General features: G+C 39.5%; 1 protein-coding gene and 1 long non-coding RNA gene across 7 annotated transcripts; one reads left to right on the top strand and one right to left on the bottom strand.

Moving 5' to 3' along the window:
• Window positions 1-2,015: 2,015 nt before the first annotated feature.
• CDC7 (cell division cycle 7) lies at window positions 2,016-19,777 on the bottom strand. Of its 5 annotated transcripts, none has more exons than XM_075759904.1 (12): window positions 19,686-19,777; window positions 17,144-17,249; window positions 15,076-15,162; window positions 13,000-13,135; window positions 12,285-12,378; window positions 12,060-12,202; window positions 10,005-10,254; window positions 9,348-9,443; window positions 8,350-8,528; window positions 7,073-7,155; window positions 4,166-4,315; window positions 2,016-3,165 (listed from the first exon to the last, which is right to left on the bottom strand). In XM_075759904.1, the coding sequence occupies exons 2-12, from the start codon at window positions 17,235-17,237 to the stop codon at window positions 2,789-2,791; spliced, it is 1,689 nt and encodes a 562-aa protein (XP_075616019.1). In that variant the 5' UTR covers window positions 17,238-17,249; window positions 19,686-19,777; the 3' UTR covers window positions 2,016-2,788. The 5 variants fall into 5 exon arrangements, with proteins under 5 accessions (XP_075616019.1, XP_075616021.1, XP_075616020.1 ...); XM_075759906.1 differs by having other exon boundaries at window positions 15,076-15,159; XM_075759905.1 differs by lacking the exon at window positions 19,686-19,777 and adding an exon at window positions 19,136-19,262.
• On the top strand, window positions 9,365-19,226 carry LOC142602763 (uncharacterized). Of its 2 annotated transcripts, XR_012836546.1 has the most exons (6): window positions 9,365-9,554; window positions 10,613-10,720; window positions 12,768-12,838; window positions 13,460-13,503; window positions 17,137-17,315; window positions 19,103-19,226. It is a non-coding gene; the product is annotated as an uncharacterized LOC142602763 (long non-coding RNA). The 2 variants fall into 2 exon arrangements; XR_012836545.1 differs by lacking the exon at window positions 13,460-13,503.
• Window positions 19,778-20,555: the final 778 nt, after the last annotated feature.

The following is a 20,555-nucleotide window of genomic DNA, read 5'->3' as shown; positions in this document are numbered from 1 at the left end:
GTATTTTCCTTTAAATAAACATTGCATTGAGTCCCATCTCAAATGTGATAGGACTACAACCTCAACAGAATGTAGAATTTCATCTATCCCTTATTATCCAGAAAAACTTTGTTGCTGTTTGGCAGGTGTTTCCTCAGGCACTCTTAATAAGATGTCTTTCTGTTTCCTAATTATCATTTACAACTAGGAAAATACCATAAACTTACATGCCACAATTTCCACACCTAGCCTGGCTTAGTACTGAGAATAAGCTACCCTTCCCTGTGCTAGATACAGATGTATTTATATTTGTTCCCAGCATTCTGTTCTCAGGATTCTAGGTATCAGTTTCTCTTCATCTTTCCAAGTCCATGCTGCTTTTTGCTGCTGTTTTTGGTTTCTTTCCAATTTTTTAATATCCTTGTCATAGCATGGTGTCCAGAATTTAACAGTAATCCAGCTGCAGCCCCACAACCACTGAACATGTGTTGCAGCAATGTCATTTTGGTGCAGAGTTTGTTCTAATTGCAGCTCTCATAGTAGGAGACTTACATCAATTATAAACATCTCTAAATCATGTAATTAAACTTTAAAGGAATCTTGGTACTTGGCTCTTACCTATAGCTTGGAGAGATTCTTAGAAACACAGGAGAGAAGCAGAAAACTCAGTGGCAACCACTGTTCACTTCTAGTTTTCTTGCTGTCTTCTCTCAATTTTTTTTTTCTTGACAGCCCATTGCATTTAACATTTTACTTCTGGCTTTCGTTCTTTTGTAGAGTGCTACAAAAAGTACTTCGTAAGCATATGCTTGTTCAAACACATTTTTCTTTTCACTCTATCCTTTCCCCCCAAAAAAACTTCTCTAGGCTTTAAATAAATAGATATCTGGAAGAAGGAATAACAATGTGTTCTTCTAGCTTGTTATGGAGTATACTGAGCTTAGAATTGTTCCTTACAGAATTTTATTTACCCTTAATGTTTTGGTAAAAACACCGTTAGCAATGATTTTCCCTTTTTGGCCATTCAGCTTACACAGTGGTTAATAGCTGTAGTGCCTGCTGCAAGGAGCTGTTTGGTGCTGTGGTTAGCAGGAAGGCTTGAAAAGCTGAAGTTCTTTAGAAAGTTCACAATGGATAGTTGACATATTTTTGCTTGTTGTCAGCTAGTGCTCTCATAAGACCACAGACAGCATGAGTGAACGTAGGAGGAAACAATACATCTGCAGACACTGGCAGACAGCATTGCTTGCCAAATTTGGCCACAGTTCCTTTAGATAAATAATTTCTCAGTGACGTGCTGTGTTGAAATTATATAAAGAGCAAAAATTACTAAGACCTGGGCCCCAGGGTCTTGTGGATTTCAAGATTTTCTGCAATCAGTATTCTGACATCTGCAAATATTTTTCTCTAACAGCTGATGCCAGGAACAGAGCAGCATTACCATCACTTTCTATGTATTCAAGACTTTGAATATACTGAAATAATGTCTCTTCACCCCCAGCCTCAGTCAGGACCTTTGTGCTATTGTAACCACCAGCTCATACGAGAAAGCTTATACAAAAGTTATCAAAGCAGCAATCTTTTCTCAGAATAGCTTGTAACGTCTTAGAGGAACAACTCCATTAGCATTTCAAGAAATACACATGGAAAAACACTGTATTAAGTTTCAGTCTCCAGAATTACCAAGAGTTTTAGAGTAACTGCTGCTAAACATAACCTACTTTGCACATTGAATGTATGGGGTTAGAGGTTATTAAGGTTGTTTTTCCTACTTAAGACCAGACAATAGCTAGCTTCTAACTCTGTGGTAAGACTTCCTTGATAATTAAGATATTTCCACTATGACAGTCACATACACCAGAGCTATCTGAAAAGTGTTTTCTATCACTGAGGAATTTATGCAGGAAACAAATGTGCATAATTCTTCCTGAACAGAAATATCCCACAGGAAAACCTTACCTGACCAATTTTTATAGAAACATCTCCAGACAATCTTCAAGTTGTAAAAACAAATACTTTATTAACAGATTTAAAAAAAAAAAAAAATCAATTTCTATAACAGAAATCAAACTTACGCATGTCATGCAAGATGTTCTGAAGGCAGTAATTGTTGAATATTGACAGTTACCCATGGCACTGAGGAAACATGAGCTATGCAAAATGAGTAACTGCATTTATTACTGTTGCCTAAGTAGGAAAGACCAGACAGGAACAAAAATGTACTTTTGAAACAGTTATGCTTTTCTTTTGATGCTATAACCTCCAGCACCTGGCCCCTCCTCTAGCAACCCTCCCAAAGTAATACTGTTCTCTGAAAAAAGTCTGAACAAAATTAACCCACTTTGTTCTATTTTCAGTCCCTCATGTACTAATCAGGAACAAAGCAGAGATACGTAAGTATGGAAAAAAGTCTCTCCAGCACTTCCTTATTTCAGTCATACCTTAAGGCAAATTTGTAAATGTTAAGGGAATATCTTAAATTAAGCATAGAGCTTGTGAAATTCTTTTTCTTTCTAGTTTTTGATCAAAGTTAACTTTCTCAGAGAACAAGTATGCTCAGCAATAACCCCTCAGAAGTGTCTTAGGATAAGACCATGTTAGTGATGTTTATGTATTTTTTACATCTGCAAGTATTTCTTAAAGTAAACTTACATTTCCAGTCCAACCCTACAAGACAATTTCAGTAGTTCTGTGCACAGTGTGACAGTGTTTCAGTAAATGTAAATGTTGAGGGCAACAAGGTAAAACTACCTCAGTATCTCACTTCCACATAAAACATATGAAAGCAATAATAGAATATGGTATCTTCTCAGAGTCTCATGTCTTTAAAAAAAGGATGAAGCAAAGCCTCTTTTGCAGTTATTCTTGTTGCAGGGTTTAAGTCTAGTAACTTATCAAGTAGGTCATACGCTTCATCAGGAACCTGATCCCATCCTTTCATGTCTGTTGCCTTCATTTCCAAAGCACCATCACCCTCCTGAAAACTCTTTAAGTGCGGAGTTTGTTTTCTGAGTGCCTCAGGAGCACATGGTTTGTCTGCTGCAACTGGCAAAGCTGAGTCATTTACAGGCTTGCTGGGCACTTCACCCTGAGATCTCTTACAGCTGCTATTTGTTCCTCTCAACTTCTCACAGAGGGTTCTTAAGTTTTGTGCTGGGACAACTTGGGTACACAGAACTGATTTACCTAGGAAAAAAATTTTTACAGTAAGTGACATTTTATTATACTTTTCTAAGTTTGTTTCAGAGAAACTTTGTGTCTTGAAGTGTAATCAGCATTAAAAAAAAAAACGCCAAGCCATCAACCTATCAAAAACCCAAATCCAACCCCCTCACTGCTCCAAACCAGCCATGTTTTACAGCAATAGCCCCAGCAAGTCAGAAGGACAATAGTCTCTGTTCTGCTCAGAACAAAGCTGTTTGGGTTTGTTCGTGATGTTACGTAGTGACAGATTGCCTCCCTTCCCCCCACCCCCAATCTTTCTGCATTTCACTGGCATTTTAACACAACTGAAGAAAATTAGATTACCCTGACTTTTTGCACCTCTGTCTGGAGAATGAAAATCAATGCTGCCAGTTACACTTCCAGGTAGCAAGTGCTGTGGCATTGGGCTTGCAAACAATTAAGGGAATGGTTATTTTAGGGGTTTGTGGTTGTTTTGGGTTTTTAAACAGGCTGGCTGTTGGGTTTTGGTTTTTTGTTTTTGTCGTTGTTGTTGTTTGGTTTTTTTACTAGCCCTTTTTTGGGAGGGGGGAAGCAAAGTTTATATTGTCTAAATATTAACTCATATTGACTTAAGCTCCAGGGCAAATGTTGCAGGAATAGAAACGTTGCCTCAGGAATTCTAACCAAATGCCAGTAGAAAACATTTAGTTGGCATATTTCACCTCAAGTGGTCACTTAGTGAAAGGCAGTAGACAGGTTGGGAAACCTATGGCATGAAGTACTCCATATACAAATTATAGAAGTTAGAAAAATACAAAACTTTCTTAAAACTCAGTGTATATATATAGACTAGTTCTTTAAGTGTTTTACATGCAAAAAGTGTGATTTACCTCCAAAATTACTCAAAAAATCTAAAAATATATTTATATACTAAAAAAAAAGTACAGATTGTAAGTCACTGCATTAAATAGCAGACCAAGCACGCATTTTCCTCTTTTCCCCATAATTAAGGTTTGCATACCAAAAGTTTTAGCAGCCTGAATGGTTTCTCTGGATCCACGAACTGTCATGATTTGTGCCAAAGCAGTTAAATCATCACTTGCTTTGTAAAATGGATACCGTCCACTGAGCAGAGAAAGGAATACAATTCCTGCAGACCACATGTCAATTGCTGCAATTGAAAGCAAACTTAGTAATAATGAAACTCATAATTTTATCACAAACAAAATCACAACTTTCTTTAAGGAGAAATTATAACCTGAAAAGTTTCTATCTGAAAAAGTTATGTTCTGGATTACTGACTTTGGTAAGTCAGATAACACTTCAGCAAACAGTGGAAATTACTATAATTAGATTGAAGAATAATTTCCTGCTTCGATGCAAAGGGAGTGTTTAAGCTTTTCCATAGAATTTTTCATATGAGTAATTCCATTAACTTGCTAAACTTAAAATGCACCAAAACAATGCTTGAGGTTGTTTTACCCAGGGAGATAAGAGGGGGTGAAAAACTGGCTAGTTTTCATACTTATTTAGGTTTGCTTCATATGAAGAAAACCTTATATAAAGATCATAAATAAAAAATAATTGACAAATGAATGTGAATCTGAATTTTTCTGCGACTGAAGCTGCCACAGTTAGGCAGTACTAAGAAATTTATCTTGCTATGAACTTTATTTCTTTCTCACTTGACAAGATAGCTAGTTTAAGAACTGTAATAGTTAGAAGTTATTCATCACTTTCATTGTGTTATGAAGAGTACAAGGAGTACTCTGGGGATAGATGCCAAAGCATGATGGAAACTTTAATACTGAAAGTTATGAGAATACCTGTCTGCCATAATTTTTTGGCTCGCTAAGGTGCACATTTTGAGAGATGGCAAGGAAAGTGAAGGAGAGAGTTTGAAGGATTCTCAAACTCTAAAGAGAAAAATTAACAATTGGGAAATAAAGCCATAGTTATTCTACTTCTCTTAAAAAGTAGTAAACTAGGCAGTAATTAATTTGGACATTTTACTTTGAAATGCTATTAGCATAGTACTTTGGGGGGAAAAAAGTATTGAGCTGACTTCAGCTGCAAACCAGATTTTAAGTCTTTTATTAAAAAAATAAAAATTCAAGTTAATCATTTGGCACAATTTACAGTGGAAAAAAATTGTATCATCTTCATAGTCCTTGTAAAAATGTTTTAGTATTACTCTATCATTCTTGAAAAGATAATACTATCACCCCAAATATATGGTTGGGAAAGCTGGAGTCATCAAGGTCAAGACCTTTAAAGATGTTTAATTACTTAACTCTTGCTGAAATTAGACATTATATATCTGAATGGGTAGTAAATCCTGGCCCTATAGTCCTGGTAGAGCTGGGCTCATCAGCAGACTGCAAGATCCTGTACAGTGCCATCAAAATCATGATTCCTCTCTATGCTTCTGTCTAGTTAACCAACTAGTGAGGCAGACCAAGGGAAGGGGAGCAGAGGGACAAAACAAGTTAAAGTGTACCTGGACCTGTATAACATCAGCTTGCAGGTTTAGGTTGTATTCCCTGCACTGGGAACCTGGGTCAGATGCACTAAGGTAGCTCTGTATAGAGTCAGCTGGATCCAGCTGGTAACTTGGCCTCAGCAGAGACCAGAACTAGTAGTAAGATTGGCAGGAATACAAGGAGGTGACTACAGCAGTCCCAGATGGAAGTGGACATGAAATTTGTTAATTCAAATACATCATAATCTCATAAATATTAGTATTAGTCTGCCCAGTTCTAATTAAGGCCTTTGTTGACATCCTACAGGACCTTCGGCACCACTGACTCAATACTTTTAGGGCTGTCTGTGCCACACCCAAGGGTTTCCAGATTTACCCATATTTTCTGTAATCCTGCTCTCCATTACCCTAGAGAACAGAAAAGTGTCTGAAAGCATATTTAACACCAGCATGTGTCCAAGATTTCCTAGGTATGTCTTCTTTCTGCCTCAATTCTGTCTAGACAGATTCAGAGATTGTCTAAACTTGTCCTGGATTTCTGGATCTCTCCTAGCCCATAAAGCTGGCTGTTACAGCACAGGCACAGTAACTCCAAACAGGCTGCCATACCTCTTGAAATCCCAGTCATAGCCACAGCACAGATGTTGTTTCAAGTAACATTAAGCTATCTAGGGATACACTGATCAAATGTATTAAGTCTATTCTGAGTGTGTATACACACTTTAAGTACTGAAAATTGACAATTTTCTCAAAAGGTATTCAGCAAAAAAAGTGGCTAAACCCTGTTATTTTAAATCTAATTTTTGAGGACATTTGTATTTAGTTCCCTTATTTCATAAGTTAAAATGCCTGGTCATACACCAAATGTTTAACGGGTAACTTCGCTTTCATTGCTCCTCCATTCTCCAGGTAGGCACCACCTCTCCCATCCTACTTACATCAGCTAATGCATTAACCATCCTGCTGCTGTGTCCTGGTATTTACCCAGACTACTGAAACTTACTAGCTTGAGAGTTTTTAACCCTGAGAAGTTAAAAATTTAGTAAGAAAAAATTACAGACCAGCTATTTAAAGCACTAGCAAAAAGGAAAAAATCTGTTAAGTATTAACCAATGCTTTCTAAAACACATTTGCAATTATACTGTTAACTATGCCGGCTATGACAGCAAACTGTATGTGACAATCTGTCTAGAGAAGTCTAAAGTATGTACTCTCCCCTAGATTTAACATACTCAAGTTTCAAACACAGGAAAAATATTCCTAACTTGTTCTTACTCTGAATGATAAACTTTTAATTAAAATCAGGAAATGCTTGGTGTTAGAAGGGATGATAAAATGAATTTCACGTGTAAACAAACACCCTCCCATAAAAAAGACAACATAATATGCATCAACGAGAAGGATCAAAAGGTGAAAAAGGGTTAGTTTCAGTCTGATGTGCAGTACCTGTGGTCTGAGTGGGGCACTTTGTTAGTACTTCTGGTGCTCTGAATCCAGGTGTTCCTGCCCTGGGAGCAACTTGCTGACACCTTGTCATAAGAGACAAATGTGTTTAGAATACAGAAGGTGATAAATAAGTCCTAATTATAATAATGCTCAATATTACTTTTAAAATATACTTCTGTAAGATCTGTAAATAGCCTGAACCTGCCTTATTCAAGTTTTAGAGAAGTTTGAAGCATCTTATAATTATCTAGCATGAAAGTATTACGTTGCATAAAATAACCTTATTATATTATCTACTATATTATTATCAAGCATAAGGTAATACAACAGAAATACTTATTGCATACTTCACTCTCAATGACCTTTTTTAGCTTCATTCAACAGCATCATCATTTTTGCTTAAGGCTTGTTTCCATAGGAAACTGTAAAATTGAGATTAATTAAACCAAAGACAAAAAATGCACTAGATTCTTGAATGTGGATACTCTGGCTTTGTCCATGGCAAACTAAGGCTCACTATTTCTGAGTGCTGACAAGAACTTACTTTTCATTAGATTAACTAAGAAGTGTGAGATTATCATTATTTTAAAAAAACCCCAACTTTCCAGAGCTTTCTTGTATGGCTTAAAGTGCCTTCCTTCTATGGGCCACTTCTGAGTCTGGCAAATTCCTCATTTTTCATACTTCTGAAATGAAGTTGGTATCACCATATTGTGACACTCTTGAGAGGGACCCCACAGTTTCATGCCTAGTAAGCGTGTGTGGGTAAAAGGTAATAGTAGTTTATAACCAAAACTAACTGTAGAGGGAGGGAGTTGAACTGAGTTATTAAGATTCTCTAAACTGTCTATTATTAAGACTTAAACATTATTTTTTAAATTAACAAATACAAAACAGTCATGTTTTGTTTTTATTCTACATATCATGATTTCCAGAATCCAAACCGTTGGTGTGATTTAGGCCTATTAGATAACAGATTGATGTATTGTCTTCTCTAAATGTTGTAATTAGCTCAAGCTATTTTCTACAACTTGTAGGTGGATAATTAAATAAAAATCATTAACAGCGAATCTGTCTTGCTGCAGATAGCAGTGAACCGATTATTCCATGACTTCCATGAACTATTCTTGTTTAAAAACAGCATACTCAGTGTTTTAAGGGTTGCACGGATCAAATGCTATCTCTTACTTACTAAATCAGCTATCTAGTAAATCTAAGTTTCTGACCTTGCTTGACGGCATAGCAGACAATTTTACAACATTATCCAAGCAAATTACCTTGAAAGGCAAACACTGCAAACTCGATCCGTTGCATAGCAGTCACAGGTCAGATTTGAGGGACAACCACTGGCAGCTTTCCTGGCTGTCCCATTGCTCACTGTTTTGGCAGAAATAATCTTCTTCTTTGTTACTAACTTCCTAGATGAAACATCTATCATCTTTGATTGTTTTATGAGCTGCAACATAGATATTTTAGAGAAGGTGATATATTTAAGGTGGCTCTCTTTATATGTAGATAGGCCAGTTCCTAAAATACTAAGACTGAACAGGTGCTCATGAGCAAGAAGCTGCAATTTTAGAACAGAAGACAGCAAACCTTTTTAACAATATCACAACTTTATAAAACAGACACTGGAGCTTTCTAAATATCCCGATTTCTTCCACTTCAGAAAACATTTTTCAGTGTTTACTAAAAATAATATATATTAGATTAAAAAACACGTTTTGTAGCTTCAGACAACTTAGCATATTTCAAGAATTCTTTTGGTTCAACATCAGCATTAAAGAAATGTATATGAAATGCCACAGCAACACACAGGCACTAACTCTAATTCTACAATAAGATGATCACTGTTGGCCAAACCCTCTAACTTAGTTGGGGTTTCTCCCTTGTCATATTAAATACTAATTACAAAAAGTACAGAAAAATATGTATTACAAGTTTTGTCTCCAGCTTCAACTGCAAAATAAAAAAAAGTTTCACAAGCTGAGTATATCTTAGTTGCACAGATACATGTGCAGGAAAAAAGATTAATTTAGCATACAAACAAGATCAGCTAGGGAGACAGCTACATAAGTAGCTCTTTAAAGTTTCAAAAGGGACTGAAACAAAAATGAAAAATTCTTCAAGCCTTTCAGCAAGGACACACTTAATCTGCTCAGAAACTTTTAGTTCCACACCATCCTGGAGCAGTGTCCAGTCTTACAGAACAATGAGTTCTATAATTTTTCAAATGTGTAACAGATTGCTCTTACTGATGAGTCATACTTCTTACTTTTGTACTTGAGATCTCCTGGTATCTGGAACTACAGACATTGAAATGCCTCTCTCCAAAGACAGAGCGTTGGACAGAATGGTGCACAGAATCCTCCTACAATACCAACAAAAAGGACAATAAGGATCCTATCTAACACACAGTCAGCTGGATACTGACAGTTCAAAAAAAAAGTGTGAAGTGACATAAAGCAGGAACAGCTGCACGGTAAGTAATTTTCAGGTATCAGTTTACTGTGGATGAAGAAAACATGGTCTAGACAGAACAGCAAACACGCTTACAAAACGAATCACGCCTTAGAAGTGCCCCAAGACAATCTGAGTATCGTCTGTATTGTGTTTGTTATACAACTAAGTCACTAAACATAGATGAATAATTATTGGCTTGGGGAGGAGTTCCACAGTACATGTCACTTAAAGATTTAAGGCTGTCAAAATAGTAACCCATGCTAGGGTTTTGTACAGCTTTCAGCATTGTATTACTTCTAACAGATAGTAGATGATGCCAGTAGGGTTACGTAAAACTAGCCGCTTTGATGTGAAAGCTGTGATTCTGTGCATCAGGTTACTTGAACTGGTGTTCAAGTATTACATCTCCCCCTGTTGGATGAAGTAATACATTAAACATACAACAATATTAATGAAAAAGACTGAGAACCTTTCCTCCTCTTCCTTGTTTAATCTGTATTTTTGAAAGTGAGCTGGACCTTTTATCAGCTGCTTTTGAGGCTGACTGTTGAGCTATCTGTTTAGGTGCTGTGACACTGACAGAAACCCCATTTCCCAAGGCTACGGTGGGATTATCTTGCAAGCAACTTCCCTGCTGGTCTTCAGAGTGAGCAGTTTTGAGAAGTTCAATTTTTGTATCAGGGGTTCCTTGTGCCAAGCCAAAATCTACCAAGGCATACCTGAAAGACAAATTTAGAATCAAGAGTCACAAAGTATCCATCAGTCAGTTCAATTTACTATTCATTACTTGTTTACTTATCTTTGACATTTTACTCAATGTGTTGCTTATCTGTACTATTGTCAGTATCAGCCCTATTTCCCTCCTCCTCCTCTTGTCCTATCTTACCTATCCCCTCAATATTTTTGTCTTATACTCATCGTAGTTCATTGTTTCTTGCCCTAAAATCTTCTCAATCTTGTGCTTTCTCCAATGGTGTTAAAAAAAATATTCCTAGCAACTCCTTTCTGGGGTTTATCTAGTCCTACACCTCCAAACCTTCAGCCAACAGTCAAGTACAAGTGACTTGACCCTTGCAGGATTCCCGTGGGCAAAGGCACAAATGTAGCAGTGAAGACAGACATAACAAACAATGCTGAGGGTTTTGCCAGACTTCAAGCAATGCTACTGGAATTTACTTCAAACAGGTAAGACTACATTAGTTCACATATCAGATCTGCTCTTTTTTGCTACAACCAGTATACAGACAATCCAGCTGTTTCTGGGTCTCAGACAAACTCAGCTCCATGGCCTCCATACCCAAAGTGTTCAAACAAATGCTGGAAGAGCAAAATGACAGTACAAATACATTTTGACAGATTTAAAAAAAAAAAAAAAAAATTAAAATCAGTATTTCTCAATTTAAGCTTGTGGTTTGGCAAAATATAATCAAATCTCCCCTATAAACTTTCATTACATAGAATCATAGAATCATTTTGGTTGGAAAAGACCTTTAAGATCGAGTCCAACTGTAAACCTAACGCTGCCAAGTATACCACTAAAGCATGTCCCTAAGTGCCACATGTACATGTCTTTTAAATACCTCCAGGGATGGTGACTCCACCGCTTCCCTGGGCAGCCTGTTCCAATGCTTGACAACCCTTTCAGTGAAGAAGTTTTTCCTAATATCCAATCTAAACTTCCCCTGGCACATGCCATTTCCTCTTGTCCTATCACTTCTTACTTGGGAGAAGAGATAGACTCCTACCTTTCAGGTACTTGTAGAGTGATTAGGTTTCCCTGAGCCCCTTTCCTCTAGGTTAAATGACCCCAGTTCCCTCAGCCGCTCCTCACAAGACTTGATCTCTAAACCCTTCTCCAGCTTTGCTGCCCTTCTTTGGACATGCTGCAGCACCTCAGTGTCTCAATTGTATGTAGCACAATACTCACCACTACAGCGATAGGATGCTAGCACTGAAACAGTGCCTTATTCTATCCATTTCAGCTCTTCACAAAAAAGCAGTACCTCACTTTTTGCTGTCTTGAAATATTGTAACTTACAGGCAAAAAACCCAACCCTACCAGTTATAAACATTAATTTGATGTAAGGTAAAACCAGCCCAAATCCAGCTATCTTAGCTGTATCCGTTTTACTCTGTCCATGAGTACAAACTTACAAATATCAGTCAATGCACCACAAGTCACTATTAGCTTTCTATATAAAAAAAAAATATACTGGTTGTATTTTTCTCATTCTTACTCAAAAATGTTGTACTTCTCCTCAATAGTAAAATCTTTATTTTTTTCAGGTACTTGTTGCTCTGAGGCAGATATTTAAATTAAGTATGAAAAAAAAAATTCCTTCCCTCCTCAAATCCCTAAACACAGAAAGAAAAGTTTTATGAAAAAAAAAAATTTTTTTAGCTTTATTACTTAAGCACATGTTATGCAGCTGGAAGGAAAAAATCCAAAAGTCTAATTGACTCTGTTCTGCCAAGGCACACATCCCCAAATGAGATCACAATATGGTCATCTGGACAGACTTACTCTTTTAGCCGCCTGTTGTAGAGGAAGTTACTAGGCTTGACATCACGGTGAACAATACCGAAGTGATGAATGCGCCTCAATGCTTTAAACAGATTAAACATGTATTCCCTCACTTCTTCAAAGGAAAGAGAATTCAAAATGTCCTGAAAGATTATTTGGATACTGTAATTATGCAACTGCTTTTAATTAAAAAAATTGACTACACTTAAAAAGTCTGAGACTCACCAAGAAGGATTCATGTTCCAGATATGGCATAACAATAACAACATGATCATTTTTCCTAAAGCAATATTTAACTCCCATAACGTTATCTTGTCCCCTAGAAGAAAAGTAATGTCACTGAATAAAGACCAGAAGATGGATGTTTATTTTCCTTTATTTGTTAAAAACTTGAGTCAGGCTTTCTTTTATAATCTAATTTATATTTGACAGAGTTTTAGCAGTCAGTAGTTACGCTGTTGCCTCTCACTGCTATGTTCCATTTGAGTTCTGCAATTTGCAAAGAGGGCTCCACAGATTATTTGTGGGGCCATGGTTTGTAGTCATGCTGTAATTAAATGTAGGACCTCTCCTTCATGATACCAACTGCTTTAAGAAAGTGCTATTCAGCACACTTTGGCAACAAGTATTCATTCCTAAACCCACATTTTCTGATGAAGAGACTATTTTTTTCCAAGCATCTCGGAACCGGAATTTTTGTTATCACAGAGATATGTCATAGAATTTCTCAGATGGAAAATACAGCAAACTGAGACCAGCAGAAAGGGCATCCATTAGAGGTAAGGCACTCCATTTCTTATTTGTTCTTAATAAAAATATACATTTCTGTGGTTAAAAAAAAAGGCAAGAAAAGTGCCAAAACTTTAAATAAATAAATAAATAAAGTGAGACAATATTCAGTGCGTTAGTCATAACAATTATAATTTTTTTGTTTATGTACCCTGCTACTGTGAGGCACTGAAGTTCAGCAGCAATTCGCAGAGGGTGGCTGGTTGGAATCAAGTGTTTCAGAGCCATTTTTTCCTCGCATCCTGTTTGTAGTTGTGCTGTGGCCAAGTAAACAGAGCTAAAAGTACCTGTAAAGAGGGGAGAAAAACAGTCTTCAGCATTTTTAATTAGGTCAATTCCAATTTTTACAAACGTGATTTGGGCTGTTTTCACCTTCCATTGAATTAATGTAAACTGTTCACAGTCCTGCAGTATACTTGATACTACATCAAAAGCAGATTCTAGAAGAGAAAAATGCAGTAGGTTTTTTTTTTTCCTACTACTGAATTCAGTGATCTTGTATACAAGTTTTTTATGTCAGTAAAAATGCAAATGTAACACTGTCTAACTTGCCTGGGACACAGAGCTCTTTGAATGTAAATTTCCTATCTTTGATTTGCTTTCTTGTTTAGGTAGCTTGCTTTCATCTGACATCTAACTCTTCTCTCCCTATGATGTAAGTGGGCTATATAATGCTAATCTGGAAAGCACTGCCTTTACTATTCAAAGCACTTCTAAAATTGCTACATTTTTCTTAATTCTCTTACCTTATCTATAAAGTAAGACTTCTCACATGTTGCATAACTTTGCTGTTTATTTGTCCAGAGTATTACCTCATAGACAGAATGTGATACTCATTTGAGAAAGGGAGTATTCAGGTTGTACGATAAACTTATCCTTAAAACTAAATGGGTGGGTATCTCAGTATACCTCTTAGGAGGTTAATTTATCCTAATGATCTCAGATATCTGAACATACAAGTTGAAGCATTGTTCCATATGAATAAACAATACAAATTACTTTTGATTACACTTTAAGTATTGTGTTTGCATCATACTAGTTCAACAGTCTGCAAGTGCATATGTACATCAGAACGTCAGCAAAAACTCTAAATACTTCTTGCAGTCATTAAAAAAAAAATCTGGAGTCCCATACATTCAGTAGAATTGATTATAGCAACAAGGGTTACCAAGTTGACCAAAGACATTATTTTTGGTGGTGAGAACTGGTGAAATGAAAGTGACTCCAGAGTGGAATCCTAAGTTGAAGCTTGTTTTTTCATAATACTGCAGAACTGCAAATGCTATTTTTTAAAAGCACTGTTTGCTCCCAAGAGCAAAATCAGAGTACTATTCATAACCAGAGATCTTGATAATTATACTATCTTTTTTATGACATGCAGAACTCCTTTTTCTTTGTTTTGTCTTTGAAATTTTGTATTGCTGTGGTGAATGGAGCTGGGTTGTTGGGGTTGGGGGAGCAGGGGGAGACAAAACCTTTTAGCCATCTAGCTGGCCATCACAGGTATTCCATCACAAAACAGCCATAAAACAATCCAACTTCTCATCAACATCTTTAAGTGTGGAGTGTCACAAAGCATTTCAGAGATCAAATGGGTAAAGTTCCAAAAAGTGCTGAAATTCCACACTCAGAAGTACCTAAGAATCTATTTACAGTCAGGCCTAACATTTATTGAAGGTATCTGCAGTAGTATTTGCTGAAGGCAAGGTGTACACAAGTGTTCTAAAATTTGATACTGTATATCTTAAAAAAAAAAAAGTGTGGGGTTTTGTTTTTGTTTTTTTTTCCAATAAAGCAGCTATAATCTTTCAGTCTCCTCCTCCAGTTCTGCCCACAGGGTTTCAGTGGAAACAAAGCCAACTTAAGGAAAAGCAGTTAAATATGTCAATACACAGGTGCATATAGATTTCTCATGTAAAAGACAAAAACAATGGAGTGCTAAGACTTATTTACTTGAATCTACTTAAAAAAAATTTCATTGCCAAAACTGGAATGCTGGGTTTTTAGAGACTTTAATATACCAAATTTTCAAGCAAATACCTTGGAAATGTCCCTAATTAACACACCTCTATGCTCAGCAACCTATTAGAAGTCCTACAGAGACCAAGAAGTAAATCAAAAAGGTATTTGGCTTAAATTGCATATATTGGGATCTCAGATTTATACCTTTTAAATTAGAAATACAAAAAGAAAGCTAAGTCTAAGGAAGCCAAAATACAACATTTACCTTCTCCAATTTTTTCCTTAATTTTGAACACATTTACAAGCTGTGGCACTGCTTCATAAAGTTTTTCAATATCTCTTTTTATTCCTGCTGTGGAAAGAATGGGGAAAGTAAGTTAGGAATTGTATTGCTTGATTCAATATCTGATCTATATTTGAGATCACAAATCCCACTTCAGTTCATAGGACTGAATTAACATCGAGGAAAAAAACAGCAGACAGGTATCTACCCCTGCTGCTGTTACCATCTGCATACTTGATATTATTGTTGTTCTTTGTCACATTCCCTTATAAGCTGCAGCATCTAAATTTTTTTTTAACTTATTTGCCACCTAGCAGTTCCTGAAAGGGCAAAAGCTTTCTGGTTAGCATGACATCAGTTTACAGCTCATTGATAAATGTTTTAATGAGACTTGCAATGTCAGTTTCATAAAAGACAAATATAATAGTTGCTTCTGTAGGCACAGGAGCCCATCCATGGGATGCAAATCAAAAATGTAGGAAAAGAATTTTTTTTTAAGATCAATAATGCAGTCTTAATACTGTTACTTAAAATAGTAAACACCAAAACCCATGTTTGCTCTGCATTTAAGTTGCTGCACTTTGTTCTGCAATCACTAGATGGCATAACAAGGATGTTGTACTGTATTATTTAAAAAAAAAAAAATGTAGTTTTCCATTCAGTTTACGAATCCTTATAGTTTAAGTGTTCTCTATACCCTGCATAAGAATTCACTTCTTTCAAAGCTAGGAAGTATGTAGAGTCTGTGACTAATTTTTGTAAAGCAGAGGTGAAGATTATTTTATTATAGAGAAGTAAGCACAATCTGTTATTTGGAAAGTCAATCAAATGGAGGAAAAAAGCGTATACATTTTTCATCTGGCAAAACCAAGACCCCTTACGAGGACTCAAAATGTACATCTTTGAAGTCTTTAGAAACCAGAAGACTTCTACTTTCCTTACCTTAGCAGGTTTGGGGCTGTTTTGTGCCACCAGTCTAACAGTCCGAAAGTAGATACTAACAAAGATGAAAAGCTCTCTCAGTAACTGCTATAGAATCTGCCAAATACTCTGTTTTGTCCGACACTGAGTTTCAGGTTCCCGCCTGGACAGAGTGCAGTGCTGTGGGAGCACTTACAGCTGGGCGACACAGGCTGTGGACCCCAGGCCAGCGTAGTGCCTGCCTACCCACGGCACTGCGAGCACTTAGTAATTCAACACAGCTTCTGGTGTGAAAGAACCCAAAAAGTGCTACAGTCAGTCAGTGACTGTCCTTGTTGACAGACAGCAGTATAAACAGCCCCAGTTGGGTACAGAGAATATACAGTCATTGTACCATCAGTGTATAATAATATCCAGCATTTTCTAAAATCTGTTCACAAAGTAATTACTTCCTAGAATGAAAAGAATTTGCAAAGCAAGACAATTAAACATTACTCAGCATCATTCTATGTAATTCTGGATGTGGACATGCAGAGGACTGACAGAGGACCATCTTATTTCTAGGAAAATCAGTAGTCATTATATATAAGCTGGCTGACCATCCACAATTATTGAGCAAGCATTGTACAGAAAGTCCAGATTGAAGTACCTTCACAAAGAGACCCAAAACCAAGCATCAAAAACACTGTCAGGGCACATGTTTGTAGTTCAGCCTCTCTGGTAAGAGCAAGAATAGTGGTTTTATGCACATAGACACATCTAAAGAAATTTAAGGATAAGGCTGGCAATTATAGGTTAAAAGGCAAAATGTTATTTTTGTGTACTTGTCTGGTCAGAGAATTTTATTCTCAAGGACTGCCGTTTTGGAATTCTAGTATCCTCTTATAACAACACATTCTGTAATAAATAGTAGGGTTAGCAAATTGTGACTAACTACTACTGCAGAAGTTTTGTAACACACAGAAAGCAAGAATAAGCTTAAAATCAAAAGCATCCTCAAATGTTTCCATTTCGTTAATTCTTTATGCAATAGGACCCCATATAGACAGGCTTATAATTGATGCTGAAACTTCCTGAAGTGATGAAGAAGCAACAAAACAGTGTTAGTATTCTCTATTTTAGCACATACCTGAAAGCTTGCTGTTCTGCTCATGCTTCCCGTGGAAGTCTTCAGCCTGAGGAGGGTGCTGTTCATCACCGTGAGACTTCAACACTGTCTCCATCACAAAACAAACCTGAAGTAAAAAAAACCCAAGACTTTGAGGACCACTTCTGGGCACCTGGGGGAGCAAGCATGTCTGGTAAGACACTTCCTGGCCCTGTACTCAGTTCCCGAGAGATTTAGGGAGTCTGAGGAGTTCCTCTGTGCTACATAAAACAACAAAGTGTCGCCCATCATCCCAGAGAAAAACTAAACCAGTAAACCCACTCTAGTAAGAGCAGAAAGGGGGAAGGGAAGGAGGACTGCAGGATAAGCTTAGACACAAGTGATTTTCTTTCATCTCGTGTGTGTTTCCTCATTCACGTTAAAGCATTATCTTTTCCCTGAAGTTTGCTTTGAAAGGAAAGGAACTGATGTACACAGGAAGAGCTGCATTGCATACTGCAACACCCGTAGAAAGAAAACTGGAAAGAAATAAGAGGAAAAAAATGTTCTCAATATGAGCGATTTCTTTGTCTTCTAGGTAAGATCAACAGAAGGCATAATTGTTATCAAGGGAGGGCAACAAATAAGAAATAATAGCACATGCTTAATTTGAAATGCTTATTCCCAAATCTTGGAAACACTGTAAATAAAACTGTAAATTAGTAGAGAGTACTAATACTGTACAATCAAAAGCCCTAATAATTCTATTTCATGAGGAAAAGAAAGGTAGGAGAACAGGCGATAAATAAGCCTGGAAGCGCTGCCTCTTGCCCAACACTGGTTCCATTCAACGATCTGCCTTGCTTGTGACTTTGCCAAACCTTCAACGTTCTGGCTAAACTTTTCCACACAGGGGAAACATTCTGAGAAACTTCAAATTAAAGGATCTGTCTGTGTCAGCTATGGAGCTAGAAATATATTTTGTCCCCAAAGAACCGGAGCTACCTTTAGTCTGTCATCCTCATGCAACAGAACAGGGACAAGCAACAGCTGCTTTTTTTTGAGGGAGCTTTGCTGGAGAATGGGACTTAGAAGCTAATGGAGTGAGTTTAAGAGACATTTCTAGTCTCTCACAGTAGACGTTCGCTCTGCTAGTGCTAAGTAGGCAGATCAGCCCGTTCCAAACCTGAAATGGCAGGGCCTCATTAGCAGAACAAGGAGTGCAAATTCATACAGGTCCCCCTGCCGCTCACCACGGCCTGCTTGCTCCGATTCAGCCCCATGCCAGCCCCAGTGCCGGGCTCGTCCCGTGCCGGGCCAGCTGCTGACACCTTCTTTAGAAAAAGAAAATGACTGCTTTTGCCTGCCTGCAAACCGCTATGGAACATGTTCCTGGCTTGCTGGCCGGGGGAAGGGTGAAAGGGGCTCCGTAACTCATGGCGTCATTTCATTTACATTACATGCACAAGCTATCATCTGCAGAACCAAATACCTCAAATACTTGAGCGTATTAAAAAATGGTTTACTATTTGGAAGTGGGCTTAACAGTTACAAAATGGAAGACCATTTGATGTTTGATTCACTCAGGTATTTAGTTTTTACATTAAGAAACACTCAAAAGATATCATTAGAGATAAAAAATTAAGAGGAAGACTGAAATGATCCAAAGTTTCAGCTCATAGAACTTTCTTGCAGTTAAATCACATTGCCAATTAAGAAAAAAGTTCTTCATAATATCAGAATAAGAAGAAAAACACCCAGACGGTGACAGATTCAAACAGCCCCTATAGCTTCTGGTCAGATATTTGAACCCCGCACACAAAAATTAGTGCTGCTGCTGCGGCTGCATCTTGGCCAAAGCAGCGCTGCTGACTGGAACGCTCTGCTGCCGCTAAAACGCAAAGCTCCTTTGGACGGGGGTCTGACACACAGACACCCCGGACAGAGCTCAGCGTGCCAAAAATACAGGTTTGTATTACTCTCTCTGCTTCGTCATTTAAGAAAAGCAAATTCTGCGCCTTGCAACAAGCTGACCTCTGCTGCAGACACACGGTAACCCCGCCTGTAACGAGACAAGCGGCACGAGTCCCCCACCAGCTGCACCCCGGCCGCTCGCGGAGAGCGCGCGCACTGCAACCGAGCGGCGTCACCCGCGCAACGGCGGAGCTGAAGGCGCGCGACGTGCAGAACGGTTACCGGGCGGGGGGGTCCGCGCGGGTTTGCCGGCACGCGTGGGGCGCGCCGGGTGGCCACCGCCGCCGGGAGCAGCGTGAAGAAGGGCGCTGCAGCTCCCCGCGAGGAGCCGCCCCTCGGCACCGCTCCGCCGCGCCAGGCCGTTCCGAGCGGCCCCACGGCAAACACCCCCCTCCCCTCGCGGGGATCAGCCGGGACCGGGGCGGGCAGAGCAGGGCCCCCCCCCAGAGACGAGCAGGCCGCGCCGCGTGGGTTTCCCCCCCCCCCGTCCCCGCGGAAGGCCGCGCGAAACCGGGGCCGCCATGACCGCAACCGGCGGGGAGGAAGGGGGGGGGGGGGGCTGTAGCCGCGGTGCGGGCAGGGCCGGGAGGGGGCTCGCGCGGGGACTCACGCGGGGCGCTGGCTGCCGCGACGCGCCGGGGTTTTGCCTGCTGCCGCCTTTTGCTGACCGCCCCTCCGCGACCAATCCCGGCCCTCGGCGGAAGCCGTGGTCCCGGCCAATGGGACCGCCGGTCGGAGGAAGGCGCGTTGCTATTGGCCGGTCTCCGAGGAGAGGCCCGCCCAGAGCGGCGACCGGTAGCGCGCGCGGGGCGTTAGGCGGCGCGGAGGGCTTGGGTCTGCGCGCGGCGGCCGTCAGCACAGCCCGTCCGGCGGTGGCGCCGCGGGTGGGGGCCCGGCTGGGCTGCGGTCACAGCCCCGCCGCCCCGCGGAACCGTGCTCCGGCCGAGGGGCGGGCAGCGCGGCTCGGCTCGCCCCTGGTTGGCGCCATGGACTCGTAACGAACATTGTGTGGTGGGGAAACGAAGACGAACGGAGGGCCACGAAGCTGATTGGAGGGCTGGAGCACCTCTCCTGTGAGGACAGGCTGAGAGAGTTGGGGTGGTTCAGCCTGGAGAAAAGGGGGCTCCGGGGAGATCTAATTGTGGTTTTCCAGTACCTGAAGGGGGCCTACAGGAGAGATGGTGAGGGACTGTTTATGAGGGACTGTAGTGACAGGACAAGGGGTAAAGGGTTTAAGCTGAAGGAGGGTCGATTTAGATTAGATGTTGGAAAGAAATTCTTTACTGTTAAGGTGGTGAGGTACTGGAACAGGTTGCCCAGAGAGGCTGTGGATGCCCCCTCCCTGGAAGTGTTCAAGGCCAGGCTGGATGGGGCTTTGGGCAACCTGGTCTAGTGGAGGGTGTCCCTGCCCATGGCAGGGGGTGGGAACTAGGCGATCTTGAAGGTCCCTTCCAACCCAAACCATTCTATGATTCTATGA

This window comes from Balearica regulorum, chromosome 8 (assembly GCF_011004875.1).
Source record: "Balearica regulorum gibbericeps isolate bBalReg1 chromosome 8, bBalReg1.pri, whole genome shotgun sequence".
Taxonomy (NCBI): domain Eukaryota; kingdom Metazoa; phylum Chordata; class Aves; order Gruiformes; family Gruidae; genus Balearica; species Balearica regulorum.
Note: the sequence above shows the minus strand (reverse complement) of the source record. Positions and strands in the feature narration are given on the sequence as shown.

What these genes read in the sequence shown, in the direction of transcription:
- CDC7 (XM_075759901.1), bottom strand. Translation starts at nt 18,489, where the DNA reads ATGTTCCATAGCGGTTTGCAGGCAGGCAAAAGCAGTCATTTTCTTTTT. An exon ending in ATCGGAGCAAGCAGGCCGTG is followed by an intron (nt 17,250 to 18,354) that starts GTGAGCGGCAGG and finishes TTTTTACTTCAG; the next exon opens with GTTTGTTTTGTGATGGAGAC. An exon ending in CAGTGCCTCACAGTAGCAGG is followed by an intron (nt 12,379 to 12,999) that starts GTACATAAACAA and finishes CTTTTCTTCTAG; the next exon opens with GGGACAAGATAACGTTATGG.